The 17,464-nt window shown below is 37.4% G+C and overlaps 1 protein-coding gene across 2 annotated transcripts in view; it reads right to left on the minus strand.

Annotated features, from left to right (window-relative positions):
* The window catches only part of LOC127979590 (solute carrier family 66 member 2-like), a 34,485-nt gene that overhangs the window by 9,531 nt on the left and 7,490 nt on the right, over positions 1 to 17,464 (minus strand). For both annotated transcript variants that reach the window (XM_052585129.1, XM_052585128.1), the window contains one exon: positions 4,543 to 4,759. In XM_052585129.1, coding sequence (XP_052441089.1) covers positions 4,543 to 4,759 — 217 coding nt within the window. The remainder of the gene's footprint in view (positions 1 to 4,542; positions 4,760 to 17,464) is intronic.

A 17,464-nucleotide genomic window follows, 5' to 3' on the forward strand; every position in this document is an offset into this window, starting at 1 on the left:
GAGAAAGCGGCGCGACTAGCGTTTTCCACGCGTTTTGAGGCGCGATATGTGAACGGCCCCTAAGGCGCTCGCTCACTCAGCACGCGATGAAGGCTTGTTGCAAAATGTCTAATGCGTTTAACAGACCAGAAATAGAAGATCCTCCAATAACCAACAGGTCTGGTGTTTGGGTGCACTTTGGATTCCCTGTAAGCTATAATGGTGATGACAGAATGAATGGTAAATAGTAAGGTCTCATATCCGCGGCTATAACGTAAATGAAGCCAACCGATCGCCGCGGTGATGTCTTTTGCCCTGTTTGAATCCGTTGGAAATGTCGGTCTAAATGCTGCGGGGATAGTTTGTTGCATGTATGTTTCTCCTTGTTTTCGTCTTTTCCCAGATACTGACACAATAAGGTGATAAATGAGTTGACATGTTTCAAGTATTCCGGCTGGTGTTTTTTTTTTTTTTTTCGCTGGTGTACCCTATTGTCATGTAGCAGATGCGACATACCGTTGTTTTTTTATCCACCACTCTCTTGCCATCACCATTATAGCTTAAAGGGAATCCAAAGTGCACCCAAACACAAGACCTGTTGGTTATTGGAGGATCTTCTATTTCTGGTCTGTTAAAAGCACTGGCCACCGCGTACCGTGCATGAACCGCTCGCTCACTCAGCGCGAACTGAGTGAGCTAGCGCCTGACTGAGTAGCCTAACATAAACATATAAGTTGGTGTTTTTGGTGTCAGGGGCGTTGCCTGTTACGTCGTTTGGGTTATTGGGCTACCTTTTTCTGATCGCATATCATTATATTTCTCTTTTTTTTTTTTTTTCAAATATAATTAATTAGTCCAACGAACCGTTCGGTATACATAATGCGTACCGCGTACCGAACCAAAAGCCTCGTACCGAACGGTTCAATACGAATACGTGTATCGTTACACCCCTAATATATATATATATATATATATATATATATATATATATATATATATATTTATTTATACACATACACGTGTACATATTTATTTATACAGCTATATTCCCTCTTCTTAAAAGACCCCATAACTACACAAACACACACACAACACAGCAAACATCAATATAAAAATACATCAGCATACGCATATACAAAGTACCCTGTTGCATACATACAGATACATACATATACAGACATAGACTCTAACAGCAGGTTTGCAGAGATGTTAAAACACACACACACACACACACACACACACACACACACAGGAGGCAGCAACCCTTATCTTGTCAGGCTGGCATGATGCCAGTTGCAGCTTCCCGCCTGTGCCATCAAATCAGTCCGGCTGAACGGAGACGCACACATACATACACACACACACACACACACACAAACTCAAATGCTGCAAAACAGAGCACAGGATGGCATCTCACAGTGTGAGATGCTACCAAACACACTAAGTCACACTGACAGGACGTGTCTTTACAGCACACACACTGCAGCTCTCAAAAGGTTATGCAAGATAATATTCCTCTCTCACACACAATGCATCTTATACAATCTAACGGCCTCTGCGAAACATTACCTGATTATTATTTTTGTCTGATTTGTCATTTTGAATTCAGGTACTGGCTTTGTTAGTGCTTTATAATTTAATTTGTGCTTTGGTTAATGTACGGTCATACAATCACATGTACAGCTAAATAAAACATTTTAACTAATAAAAAGTCCACTACACCAGTTAACATATATTGTCTAAGGTATCTATATTTGATTCCTGTAGCTTAGCAACAGTATTTTATAAACCAGCTGAGCAGGAAGTTTGACTAGCAGACATCAAGTAGTGACTGTGCAGCCACATATCACTTCCCATGATCCTTTGTTCAAGCACTAGAGCCGTGGAGAGTTCTGGACTCACTCACCAGAGAGAGACTGAGTGAGAGCAAATATTTAAAGGTGGTCATATCATAATTATTTTACAATTATCTTTCCTCCAAAGGTTCACTAATAAAGTTAATTAAGGATTTAGTCACAATTTATTTTAATTCTTTTCAACCCTCTTTAAGCCTTACGTTTAAAATAAAAAAATTATCAGTTTGTCCAACACAATCTCTTTGCCCTGATTGGGGCAACTGAATTGTCTAACCAAAGGACTGAGTTTGGGGCGACCCATACACTTTGTCTAACCAATGAACTGAATTTGGGGATGATCCAATCCCTTTGTCCAACCACTGGACTGAGTTTGGGGATGATCCAATCACTTTGTCCAACCAATGGACTGAGTTTGGGATGATGCAGTCCCTTTGTCCAACCACTGGACTGAGTTTGGGGATGATCCAATCCCTTTGTCCAACCAATGGACTGAGTTTGGGATGATGCAGTCCCTTTGTCCAACCACTGGACTGAGTTTGGGATGATCCAATCCCTTTGTCCAACCAATGGACTGAGTTTGGGATGATCCAATCACTTTGTCCAACCAATGGACTGAGTTTGGGATGATCCAATCACTTTGTCCAACCAATGGACTGAGTTTGGGGATGATCCAATCCCTTTGTCCAACCAATGGACTGAGTTTGGGGATGATGCAGTCCCTTTGTCCAACCAATGGACTGAGTTTTGGGATGATCCAATCACTTTGTCCAACCACTGGACTGAGTTTGGGATGATCCAATCACTTTGTCCAACCACTGGACTGAGTTTGGGGATGATCCAATCCCTTTGTCCAACCAATGGACTGAGTTTGGGGACCATCCAGTCACTGTTAAATCAAATATCATGACTTTGATTTAGTGGTGACCAGTGTTTGGAATAACGCCGTTTAAAAGAAACGTGCTAGCACGTGCATGTAATGTGTAGCCTACATGTAATGTGTGACACGCATATATATAAAACTAGTGGCCAAAAACACTTAACAAAGATAATACTTGAAGTATTATGTCTGTTGATGTGCAATAAATATCGAAAGTTATGTACGAACACCTGTCTGTTCTACTCATTTCAACTGACTTCTGAAAACTGCAAAAAAAAAATATATATATATATATATTTGACATATAGCAACTTTTTTTTTTTTTTTTTACAGTAACCTAAATAGTTACTTTCCCTGGTAGCGAGTTACTTTTATTATAGAGTAATTCAGTTACTAACTTGGAACAAGTAGTGAGTAACTATAACTAATTACTTTATTAAAGTAACGTTCCCAACAGTGGTGGTGACCCAATCACTTTGTCCAAGAAAAGGTTTAATTTTGGGGAAACCCTATCAGTTTTTCCAACTAATACTTTAAGTTTGGGGCCACTCGATAACTTGGGTCTGGAATGACCCAATCACTTTGTCCAACCAATGGACAATGGTTGGGGCAAACTTTCAGTTTGATCAACCAATAGGCTTGTTCGACTTAAAGGGGTGGTTTACGTTTTTTTTTTTCTAGCCTTGATTGAGTTTATGGGGTGCAGTCTAACGTGTTCATGCTTAATCAATAAAGAAATATATATATGATTCGCTAAACCACCTCAAGCGCGTCTAAACATCCCGCCCCTCAAGCTCAGAATGTGCTCTGGTTGTATTGTAAACTATCACTTCCTTTATATTGTTAATCAATTTGAGCCTGATTGTGACGCAGAAAATATTAATGATCAATGATTAATGATCGTACAGAACCTGTGCAAGCACGGCTCTCAATGGTATGTTTGTTTTTTTGTTGTTTATAAATGCTACTGCTTCTGTTAGCTTTTACTATACCGTTTTATTCTGATTAAAGCTTTAATAAAGCACAGCAAACGGAAGAGCATCCATATATAATGCTTTTCATAGCTTTGTGAAAATAAGTGTATAAAAGGAACAGTTTGTTGGAGCTGATCTGATGATCTGAATGAGTGAGAGAGAGAGAGAGAGAGAGAGAGAGAGAGAGAGAGAGATGCAGAGCAGGGTGATGTGAGGAACAGGATTAAGAACCGCTGCTTTAGAACATTGGTTTTGAAACTTCAATTCATTAGAATCATTAGAAAACAGAATCGAGATTCATATATGCACAGATTTTAACGTGCACCCCTAGTTTCTCTTACTCTTCTCTAAAGCAGCACAACATGGCCTTGCCCCCTTTGTTGAGTTTTCCGGGGGCGGGGTTTAAATAGGAATGTGATGTAACGGAGCTGGGAAGAAGCTTGTTGTAATCCCTTACCAGCTGTTTTTGTAGGCATTAAACTACTAGAATGTAAAAAAATTCAGTTAGCATTGAACTTTCAGCGCTGCAACTTTGCAAATATTGTTTATGCTCGAACAGCAACAATAAAAACTAACATAAAAAAAAAAGTTACATCGCAATCAACCACCCCTTTAATGCAGCACCACAAATATAGGCTGTCGCCTGACAAAAACAATGCATTATGGTTTGAAAATTAGTCTGACTTTGATTGGTCAGGCAATGCAGTTGCTCAAAATTGGCTGCAAAAGCCTTGCTGACAAGTGATCTTCAAAAAGTAGTCTTCAGGGACATAAACTTCTAGGTTAAAATAGTAACACCATTGAAGAACATTGGATGAAACCTTCTTTTTAGAGCAAAAACATTAACAGTACACACCTCATGCCTTCAGTAGATTTGTTCTGGAAGTTGCAGTAGAGCTGTGGAGTTCCCAGCATGGCCTCTGTAAATACGGCCAGAAAACCCAGGCTCTCTACAAACAGAACCGAGTCCAGTAGCAGATACGTCACATAGGCGGCCAGCACAGTGAACGCCAGCACACACTGCAGGTAATCCACAAAACCACTCCAAGACCAGAAGTAGTTCCTATCAAAGTCTAGAAGTCAGAAAGAAAGAGAGTACATGTTAAAAATAAAAAAGCACTACAGCTTATATTGGTTGAAAGTAGTCCAAAAGACTTTTAGAATATTTTGAGGTCTAATATATATATATATATATATATATATACACACACAGGGGTGCTCATAAGAGGTCTGCAGGTCCGCATGCATGACCAAAATAAAAAATGTGTTATATAAATGTTCTGACAGTGCATTTGCATACAGCTCTCATGATTAAGAGCTGTTAATACACAATTACCATTTTAGATCACAAACTGTACTATATACGTTTTATTTTCAACCTAAAAGCATTAATCTAGGCTATGCCATGTCGTTTTCAAAGCAAAATGCATCCATTAATGCTCTTTAATCAGTAGCAGTGTTAAATCCGGAAGCTCGTATACTTTCTTGCAGGCAACCCGCCAAAATAAAAGCCTGCTGATTTTAAGTTTGAATATGATGATGAAAATGCTTTTATATTTCTTTATTTATTTTTAGACACTTTTATCCAAAGCGACTTAAAATTGGGGAATACATAAAGCGATTCTTCTTAAAGAGGCAAACAAACAAAGTAGTGGTAAATATTACCATTTTATTTTTCAGTTTACTACAACAGCAAACCAAACCAAAAAATCAGTTATTACACCATTCATCTCACCATTCACCAAAGCTGCATATATGATCAAAAATACAGTTAAAACAGAAATATTGTGAAATATTATTAAAATTTAAAATAACTGTTTACAACTTTTAAATTTAATTTATTCCTATGAGTCAAAGCTGTATTTTCAGCATCATTGCTCCAGTCTTCGGAGTCACATGATCCTTCAGAAATCACTCTAATATGCCGATTTACTGCTCAATAAACATTTCTCATTTATTATCATCATGTTTACCAAAAGTTGTGCTGCTTCATATTTTTGTGGAAAGTGAACAATTGACAAAACCACACAAGCTAAGATATGTGCCTTACACGTGCTTTTTCCTGACCGCAGTGGGTTTTGTGCAATAATTTATCGGCTGCCGAGAGCATGAAACTGTCAAAATTTGATTTGATATGATCTGTAGTTTCGGTACAGTGTTGGGTGACCACACATAAAGGAGGGAAATCTGGCTCCTAAAGGAAAAGCACTTCTAAGACTGTAAGACCCCCATAAAGAAGTCCTTTTTCTTGATCATCCATCCCCCAGCACACAAGCCTCTCAGCACGGATGAGTCTGACGGCAAAAAAAAGCGGCACTGGAAATGTCAACGCAACAAAGCAGAAGCAGAAGCATGAGGACCACAGCGACACCCAGAGTGTCATGGAAATGTCAGAGCATGCAGGACAAAGCTGAAAGAGAAGTCTAAAGCACTGCTATGACGGGTCTAGATGGACTGGAGCGAGAAAAACACCCATTCAGTGAATAAATGTATGGCTGGATTAGGAAAACACGATCCAAGCAATTCCTTGCTTAGTGCGCCTCTCTCTTGGGATGCCAGCTGTGCTCACAAAACCCAATCAAGAGAGGGCGGCGCAGCTTAGATACAAGTGTGTTTGGGTAGAGCGCTTTCCATCCAAAACTCTGCCTCAGTAACCGCAATCTTTGTTTGCTTCTTTACTTGCAGTGTTTGCTAAAGTCCTTTTTGAACTAAGTTTGAACAATTGGCTAACCGTAGTAGTGATGAATATAGCCCTGCCCACACAGAGAACGCTGTCAAAACAAGCCGCTTCCTATTGATCAACATGACAAATTATTGTGCCAAAATTCAATAAACTAGAAGTCAATGGGAAAACTCCTTGCAACCAGAAGACTATTTTTCACCCCGCAGAATTTTGTTATGTACAAGTAAACGTGACTGCATCATAAACACTGTAAAAAAATGACACATGAAAAATTAGTCAGAAAAATGCATTGGTTTGAGATGGAATGGTTTAATCAAGCCTTTAGACATAATCTTAAAAAAAAAAGAAAAGACAAAAGTTTGTGTTTGTGTTTTATGTCTTCATATTTGATATGTCAGGCTTTTATGGCTCAAAGTAAGAGAGAAAGCAACTCAGTGTTCCCAAATTGAGTAAAAATATGCAATTTCATACAGTTACTGATATGTATATGGTCAAAAAGCAAGATACAATTCTGATGGTTTGTACATAAATATCTACCAGATCTTCAGAACATAAAATGGATATAAATATCAGCTGACACACAATATCTCCCTAAAAATATGTCTTCGTAAAAAGATATTTAAGGCTTAGTTATGATTTTATTTTAAAAGATTGTATTTCATTCATAATTATTAGTCTTTAAATTAAATTAAATAAATGTAATTTAACCTTCTATACAGTTTATGGTTTTAATAAAACAGTTTACAGTTTATTTTAATACAATTTTATTATATAAATGTAATTACATTGCATTTTAAAAATTAAATAAAGTTTTTTTTTTATCTAGATTATAACATATCATACGATTTAATGCGCAAAAAATATAATGCGATGCAATACAACATGACTTATCATGATTTTTATAAAATAATGTCTGGATAACCGAATAAACCTAAGTAGCTTCAGTCCAGTAAGTGTCATCTTGAAGCCAAAGTTAAAGTCAAAGTTCAGGATTAATAAATAGTTATTACCCAGTTATTGTAATCACTATAATACACACATATTATGCACTGTATATGTGGACAAGGACTAAAGTGCAACTTTTTATGTTTAAAGATTTCACAGAAAAAGACACATAGACCACGACCTGAAGGGAGACGTTTTACAATTAATACTAAAAGGTATCTTCTTTTACTTGCTAAAAAAAGCTACAAACTATCAATCAGATGACAGAAAACAGATTGTGCAACCAGTTGTTAAGCAAAGTTTTGAATATGCTGACAATTTAGAGGCCTTATAGGGTTAAATACTTCAGAAACTGGACAGCAATGCTCTGGCGACCAACCAATACAACAACAACAGAAGTCTAGATTTCTAATGAAATCAGCCGCTTGAAGCAAAAGGCTGAATAATAAGAAGTGACACACCTGTAGCAAGCATTTAGAGAAGGCCTGAATGACTAATTGTGCCTGGCATCAAGGATGAGGTCAGCAGTATTACACTAACACAGCCTCATCACAGCCCACACAGAGAACTGCGTGACAGCGCAGATCTGCACATGAGTAACTCCACCACTCTCTGTCATGACCACTTATCTTAACCGCTCCTCACACGCAGATCTGGAGAATCAACCATAATGCAAGACCGGAAAACAGTTTGAATATTTGATGCACAGACAATGATAAATGGATAATGAGCGAGAAAGTGAGATCAACGCGTTTCCCGTATAAATGTGCATTGTGGAAAACAGAAGCAGCAGATCCGATCTGCGTAAAAAGTGAAAGAAATGACACATCCAATAGCGTAAAGGATTTATAAAGCATCTCAGGATTGTCAATTTATTCAAGCTAAGTTAGTGAAAGTTTCTGATGGCTTGACAGAAACATTGCAAAGGTTTAACCATATAAAGAGTTTTGTTTTATGATTATTCTCAGGAAAATTAATCTCACTTCCATGTCTAAAAAAAGGAAATTATATTTGAAGACAATTTAGTAGATTTTTGCATTGACAGTTACTCTGTTCTCATAACGAATCTAGGTCAACAGCTCCTTCTAAAACAATTAGCGTATTGTGATAAAAGTTCATTATTTCCATAATGTAATGATAATAATTAAACTTTCATTTATTTTAGATTCATTGCACACCAACTGAAATATTTCAGGTCTTTTATTGTTTTAATACTGATGATTTTAGCATACAGCTCATGAAAACCCCAAATTCCTATCTCAAAAATTTAGCATATTTAATCCGACCAATAAAAGAAAAGTGTTTTTAATACAAAAAAGTTAACCATCAAATAATTATGTTCAGTTATGCACTCAATACTTGGTCGGGAATCCTTTTGCAGAAATGACTGCTTCAATGCGGCGTGGCATGGAGGCAATCAGCCTGTGGCACTGCTGAGGTGTTATGGAGGCCCAGGATGCTTCGATAGTGGCCTTAAGCTCATCCAGAGTGTTGGGTCTTGCGTCTCTCAACTTTCTCTTCACAATATCCCACAGATTCTCTATGGGGTTCAGGTCAGGAGAGTTGGCAGGCCAATTGAGCACAGTAATACCATGGTCAGTAAACCATTTACCAGTGGTTTTGGCACTGTGAGCAGGTGCCAGGTCGTGCTGAAAAATGAAATCTATATCTCCATAAAGCTTTTCAGCAGATGGAAGCATGAAGTGCTCCAAAATAACCAGCTGCATTGACCCTGCCCTTGATAAAACACAGTGGACCAACACCAGCAGCTGACATGGCACCCCAGACCATCACTGACTGTGGGTACTTGACACTGGACTTCAGGCATTTTGGCATTTCCTTCTCCCCAGTCTTCCTCCAGACTCTGGCACCTTGATTTCCGAATGACATGCAAAATTTGCTTTCATCCGAAAAAGGTACTTCGGACCACTGAGCAACAGTCCAGTGCTGCTTCTCTGTAGCCCATTTCCTGCACACGCCTGTGCACGGTGGCTCTGGATGTTTCTACTCCAAACTCAGTCCACTGCTTCCGCAGGTCCCCCAAGGTCTGGAATCGGTCCTATCTTTAATGTTATCTTTCTAGTTATCATCCGCTGGTGTGAAGAAATACTGTAATCGCTCAGTATTAGCTGAGGTTTGTTAACAAATGTAACCTTGTCGTATAGAGTTACCATTTTACATTTTTTTTTTGTGCTTAATTGTCATGAAAATTGTCAAAAACTCCCAATGGTAATAATAAGAAAAATAGTCTTCATTTTTGAACACTTGAATTTCATCTTGAAAACACTTGAACACTCTCTTGCAGGGTTTCATGAGATTCACCTGTAACGGTCTGAGATGAAACTGTGATTAAAGCAGCTGTTATCTGAGCAGTAAGATGTTATCACACTGGAGGAATCAGTCTGACAACATGACAGCCGTTGATCTGAGGCTGGCAGAGCGTTATCTAACGCACCGTCGGAGGAGAACCAGGGCCAGTTTATGACATTTCAAACAGATTTATTGAAGTATTGATAATTAAAGACATGACATTTTCCAATCAGCTCAGTTACTGTGCTTGTGTCTGCGGCGTGACAGAGAGGACCGGTGCAGAGGAGTCTGTGTGAGACAAAGAGCACAAGACATTTTCCAACAGAAATCATCGTGACTTCTTCTGTGATATTTTAACTGGAAGACTGGTCAGGACTTTAGTCATTGTTTCAGATATAGTAGATGACTTAAGTTATCAGTAACTATAGTGTCAACATAACTGTCCATCCAACACATCTTTGACTTTAAAATACATCCTTCTGTATCAGCACTTCCTTTCAGAACTATGAAGAGGTCACCAGTAGACTGAAGAGAAAAATACTGCTTTGTATGAACGGCCTCATGTCGTTCCAAACCCGTGAGACCTCTGTTCATCTTAGGAACACAGTTTAAGATATTTTAGATTTAGTCCGAATGCTCTCCGTCCCTCCATTGAAGCTGTGTGTACGGTATACTGTCCATGTCCAGAAAGGTAAGAAAAACATCATCAAAGTAGTCCATGTGACATCAGAGGGTCAGTTAGAATTTGTTGAAGCACCGAAAATATATTTTGGTCCAAAAATAGCAAAAACTATGACATTATTCAGCAGTGTCTTCTCTTCTGTGTCTGTTGTGAGAGCTCTTGGACTAAACCTAAAATATCTTAAAATGTGTTCTGAAGATGAACAGGGGAAGACAGGGTTTGGTGAAAAGGTGCAATAGGCGTTTTTGTAAAATAGAAAATAAAATGAAATAAAATAAATTTAAATAAAATATTTATTTAGTTAAAAATAATTACATTTAATTTAAATTCAATAAAATATTATTACAATGTACATTTAAATGATTAAATACTGAATTAAATTTAAAAAGTAATAAATATTAATTAAATTAAATTAAACAAAGTAAATTATATAAAGAGAATTTAATAAAATTAGAAAACAAAATACAATATTATTTTAATTTAATTCAAAATTGTATTAATTGTTTATAATTACATTTAATAATTAAATTAAATAATTAAATGTTAAATTCAATAATTTAATGTCATTATTTAATTTCATTTACAAAATATTAATTATACATTTTAAGTTTTTACATTTTAAATTAATTATTAGTACAATTAAATTAATTTTTTAGTAATTACATTTAATAATTTAATTAAATTATTAAATGTTGAATTCAATAATTTAATGTCATTATTTAATTTATAATTTTATTACATTTACAAAATATTAATTGTAAATAAAAAATGCTTACATTTTAAAATAATTAAATAAATAAGCTACTTGGTTTTCAGTTTGCATTTTTTTCCTGCAAAGTATAGGTGACATTTAAAAAAAGAAAGAGGTTTCTATGTATTTCGAGTCATTATTTTTTGATGACAACACATTATTTGTCTTTAGAATAACGTGCACTGATAAATTGTGCACAATAAGATCAGGACAGTTTATTAAGAAAACAAATGGGGTCAGTTTAGACGTCATGTTGACAAAGTTCTCTAATTTCAGCTATGCATGATGTAAAAACTTCACACTTCCTCAGTTGCTACAGTCTTTGCAGTGCTTTGCATCAACATCATTATTTATCGATGTCCTACATGTCGTCTCAGTAAGGAGCATTCACACCCTGGAGGAAAACCCGCTGAAAGAAACCACACACAGGCTCATGCTGACCATTTCAAACGGTCCTTTCACAGGAAGCTGCTCGTCTTTTCAAAGAGAAGGATATTTATAGACTTCCTTCAGAATGTGCCAAGAGCTCTGTGTCTGTATCACGTCTGTCATGCTACACCTTCTCCAGTCCCATGCCTTAATATAAAGAGAACATCACTGTCTCTCAGCCATCGCTGACTATACAGCACTTGTGTATAAGGAATTATGGGCCTGTAAATAGCTTTCCATGTGGCAGGCATCACTGAAGGGAACAGGATTGTCTGGAACTCACTGATAACAGAAGCCACCCAGAAGAAACCAGCAACACCTACAGCGGGGCTCAGTCGCAGCGGGACGGCTATGATACTGGAGACAGACATATGTGAACACAGCAATAGTGCTCGGATCCGCGCCAAAACAATCGATCCAAGATCACCTGAATGAGGTGGTCACTGCTCGATTGAAAACGAACTCTGGAGCGGTTCGGTTGTAGTCAGAAAGCAATCCGATCCAACGAACCAGGCTACATCATGATGCATGATGGGTTATTACCGAGCACCAACCTCTCGCTCGTTCTCGTGAAGCCAATAAGGAAGTGACTAAAACTGCAATTCATCGACTGGCCGCTTGAGGCTGGCTGCAAAAAGGAGTCAGTCCCCTAGACTCCCCATGTTAAAATGCCCAACTTCACAGCAGAAAAAAACATGTTTACAGCCTGGTGCAAAAAATGATTTTGGTCTATATTGCTAATTTTGCCCTTCATGACAACTGTGAGGGGGTGCATCTTTTAAAAACTCATCCGTTTAAATTTTATTAAGACTTAAAGTTCTGCATAATTAAGGGCGTGGCCACTTGAGTGACAGGTGGATTGCCGCTGCTGACACTGCTGTCGCACTAGGTGGGCGTGGCTTCAGCAAGTAGCTCCCGCCTTTTTGCCCATTTTTGATTGTTCACACGCTGAAGCGCTGCCAAGATGGCGACGGCCCGCTCTTCACACTTCAGGAATCTACAGATGACGTCACGGACACTACGTCCATGTTTTTATACAATCTATGGTTATAACGTTAGTTCATGTTAAAAGCATTAGCTTTGTTATTTTGCCAATACCTCAAAATGAACCAGTTAGTGTCTGTAGGTGAGCACGTCTTTGCCATTCAAAATCAAAGCGCGCATTTTCATTTTATAATGGCGTCTTACTGCTCTTCGTAGTAACGTTAAGTGCATTTTAACAATGTTTTCCCAACGAATTCTAGACTCCTGCTCAAAATGCTGAATTAATAAATTAATATAACGACAGTTACCAAAACCCAACAATAAGCCCTCGAAGCTGTTGTTGTTCCATCCTTGAGTTTTGACCATAGAGAAAACAGTTTATTCGCGCGTGTCTTGTATTAACAATTTTGGTCCGTTTAGAAACTTTGCCGCATGAAAGCGAACCACACCAAGAATAAAAAGCAACGTTGAAATAATTTTAATCCCTTTTTCGGGAAAAAAAGCAAACGATCTACAGGTGTGAAACTCTAGGATGGGTAATAGAAATGTATTTTGACTGCAAATTGGCATGACGTAAAAATTATTTGTATTTTTTATTTTATTAATTATTGTCTTTCATAAATTTTTGGGAGTTGAACCGGTGCAGGAAATTTTACATCACAAATTACTATTTCACACTGATATTTTACAACATGAACTAACTTTTTTTTATTTTATTCTTGATTCTTTTTTTATCCTTGACACACAGTCATGACGCTCCCCTTGTTTCTTCTTCATAGAAGGATTGTGTAAAAGCCAATGGATGCATGAATTGCATTTTTAATGCATAAAAAAAGTTCAAGAAAAAAAAACTTTTGATGCAGTACTGTATATGTATGTGTATATGTGTGTGTGTAAAGTCGTGGCACTGCTTTACCCTGCTGCGCACGTGTGTATCGCTGCTGCCAGCGGGGCAGTGTGTGGGAACAGACTGCCACGGCTTTTAAACAGCAACCCCACCAAGCTCGTCCTCTTTTTCAGCTCACACCCACAGTCCTAACTGCAAAACACAGATACACCACCACAAACAGAGCAGAGCACTGGAAATATACTGTGACATTCCTGCCACTGATTTAAGTGTATTCTTGGGCAAGCTGGCCAAATATACAAAGCTTTAGTGCAACTAAACAGCCAAACAGCTAAATGACTGGGTGTTGTGTGTGCTGGCGAGACGTTGCTATACAGATGTTAGGATCATGCAGTTTGGCTGCTGGGGTGTTTTGAGCGCTTTTGCCATGCCGCTATCAGTGGCTGCTTATAAGAACAAGTCTCTATGATATCTGGTCTCTATGTACAGCTCAGGATGCCCCTTCAAATAGAAGTCTGTGAGATTTTTTGCTCATTTTTGGCACAGATAGTTTGAGCAGGTTATTGAATATATGGTAAAGGCACACCTTTTCCCAAGAAGTCATGCAATTTGATATATTATTCATCTTGACAGCACAAACATTGTGAAATTTTAATAATTTAATGTTTAACTCTAGTTTTTATTTTATTTTATAACTACCATTATTTAGCAAGTATGCATTAAAACAATCAAAAGTGACAGTAAAGCAGTTTATAAATGTTATAAAAGATTTCTATTTCGAGTTAATTTTGTTCTTTTGAACTTTGATCAAAAAATCCTGAGAAAATGTATCACAGTTTTCACAAAATCATTAAGCAGCACTGTTTTTTTTTTTAAACACTGATAGTAGTCAGAAATGTTACAAAAGAAATGGCAAACACGTGCTCATTAAACATGACATTTTGAAGTCAAAAGACTGAAATAACATTTTCTTGTAAAACACCCAGGTAGACTTGTGCCAATATTTGGTAATGCGATATATTACGGTAATGAATATGCACGATATTGTTATCGGTTATTCATAATTTGAATTGCATTTTAAGAAAACTATTCCAATCAACTAGTCAAAATGCACAACACCTCTGTATGCTGCTTGAAAGACGCGTGTGTGCTCTGATATAAACAAGCATGTATAAGAAGCACATGGAGGAACAAGTGAGATACGTGTTGAATGAAAGCACATTCACTCTCTAACAGTAGATGGCGCTAAACTGCAGAGAATGAAGTCCTTACCCTGGAAACCCCATAAATATAGCAGCTGCTTTACTTTCTAAAACGTATTTAAATAATTTTAAATAGCCATTCAGATTTGTGTATTTACTATGATGTTCATCTTACCTATTGATCTTTATAGTTCTTTTGCCCTTTAATCCGTGCAAAACATTTAACTTTATTTGCTGAATTTTATTTAAATGTTCAGTTATTTTTTATTAGAAAAAAAGTTATTTAACCTATTATACTATATTTTGAGCACTTTTTAAAACTAAATTTCAATACCGTGATAATACCGTTAACTGTGATAAAAGCATGAGCAATTAATCGCAGCAGGAAAATTTGATACCGGCATATCCCTACACCCAGGTAAAACTTTAAAACCAATTATCTTCTTTTACTGTATTTTTAATCAAATAAATGCAGCCTGGTGAGAATAAGAGATTCCAAACTTTTACACAGTACTGTATATTGTTCACCAATCACTCTTACAGAAATGGTGGCTAAGGAATATTCAATCTTCATAAACCATACACACACACACACACACACACTATTTCCAAACAGAACAAATAACCTCTTTTCCTCTAAAAGCTCTATTTTCCTCAGGGTCTGTCCCTCTTTTCGTTCTGTCCTCTCCCTCAGGCCCACTTTGTGAAGTTTCACTCCGCTTATAAATAGACGGCGTTCAGGCCAGGGGCCAGGAATGATTGACTTGAAACTGAGTTGCACTAGTTGTCCGTTCCTTCTTTCAGAAGAGCTTCAGCCCACATGCCAAGAGATATCCGTCAGTCCCTTACTCTAATTACAGCTAAGTGATATTGAAGGACGTGTCAGGGAGGCCTTTGGATGCTTAAATGAGTGACAGTTGGGTTCTGTAGGGCCTGAAGCTGGTCCTCATCCAGATCCACACAATCTGTTCAGTCGCAGCTCTGTCCAGAACGGACTGCCGCTCAATCTGCAGAGCTGTGGACTGACTGTAGTAAGATGCTATCGGCCTGTAAACGCCGGACTGAATTCACGCGACAAATCAGGAAACAAGCACTTTGTCTTGACAGCGTTTGCAGATCAATACAGCAATTTTCTCATGCTCTGCGCTGTGAAGATGTTTTGATAATTTGTCAGCATTAATAATACCTCTAATAGTTTTTTTTCTGATTTATTTGATGAGTGTACGATATTAGTTAAAATATATTAAGAAATCTATTATTTAACATATGTTAGGCATGAAAATATTATGATCTGCATTTATGACTTCAGATCAGATTTTAGCATTATTATTACTACCAACAACAGCAACAACAACAATAATAACTATTATTAAATAGCTAGGATTTAATAACCAGTCATTGTTGATGTACAACATTTTATATTAATATTTCATTATATTAAATGTTTCTGAGCTCTACAGGCCGTTCTTTTGACCTCATGGCTTGGTTTTCGCTCTGATATGCATCGTCAGCTGTTAGACCTTTTACCTTTCCAAATCAATCATACCCATTCAGCTGATTTTGCCACAGGTTAACTTCACTTAGCTGTAGAAACATCTACAAGCAATATGAATTCTCCTGAGCTAAATTTACAACTGTCCCAGATATACTTATGCAACGGAAGTTTTTATTATTTTTTAATAAATTTGGAAAGATGCTTAAAACCAGTTTTTTGCTTTACCATTATGGTGCATGGAGTGTAGATTGATGTGGAAATGTTTTTATTTAAAGCAGTTTAACATAAAGACAGCAACATAACTTGAAAAAAATGAAGGGGTATGAATACTATCGCAAGGTACTATATAAATATATACACACACACACACTGTATATACACACAGCATTCAGAAAGTATTCAGACCCCCCTCCATTTTTCAATTATGTTGCAGCCTGATACTACAATTGTTTAATACTACAACTACTACTAATAATAATATTCTCAATCTGAACCTTATAATAACAAAGTGACAGAATTATAGAAATGCCTGTAAATTTATTAAAAAGAAAAAACTGAAATATCACATTTACATAAGTTTTCAGACCCTTTGCAAGAACACTTGACATAGCTCAGGTGCGTCCTATTTCTCTTGATCACTGCTGAGATGTTTCTACACATTGACTGGAGTACAACTGTGGTAAATTAAATGGAGTGGACATGATTTGGAAAGGCACACACCTCTCTATAAAAGACCTGACAGCTGACGATGCATATCAGAGCGAAAACCAAGCCATGAGGTCAGAAGAACTGCCTGCAGAGCTCAGAGACAGGATTGTATCGAGGCACAGATCTGGGGAAGGCTACAAAAACATTCAGCTGCACTGATGGTTTCCATAATTCTCAAATGGAAGAAGTTTGGCTCAACCAGGACTCTTCCTACAGCTGGTGGCTCAGCAAAACTGAGCAACTGATGGAGAAGGGCCTTCTCTAGACTGGTGACCAAGAAGCTGATGGTCACTTTAGTTGAGCTCCATGATCATATGTGGAGATATGAGAAACCTACAGAAGGACAAACCTCACTGCAACACTCCACAGATCTGGGCTTTATGGCAGTGTGGCCAAACTCAATCCTCTCCTCATTGAAGACACATTAAAACACACTTGGAATTTGCAAAAAAGCACCTAAAGGACCCTCAGACTCTGAGAAACAAGATTCTCTGGTCTGATGAACTTCAATTTCAAGCATAATGTTTAAAGGAAACCAGGGACTGTTTATCACCTGCAGAGTAGCATCCAAAAAGTAAAGTTTACTTGTAGCAGCCCAATGCTGTGGTGCTGTTTTTCAGTGGTAGGGGTGGAGGGACTCATCAGAGTAGAATAAAAGTTCAATGCACCAATAATATAGAGACAGCCTTAACGAAAACCTGTTTCACAGCTCTCAGGACCTCAGACTGGGCAGAAGGTTCAT

This window comes from Carassius gibelio, chromosome B19, assembly GCF_023724105.1.
Source record: "Carassius gibelio isolate Cgi1373 ecotype wild population from Czech Republic chromosome B19, carGib1.2-hapl.c, whole genome shotgun sequence".
Classification (NCBI taxonomy): domain Eukaryota; kingdom Metazoa; phylum Chordata; class Actinopteri; order Cypriniformes; family Cyprinidae; genus Carassius; species Carassius gibelio.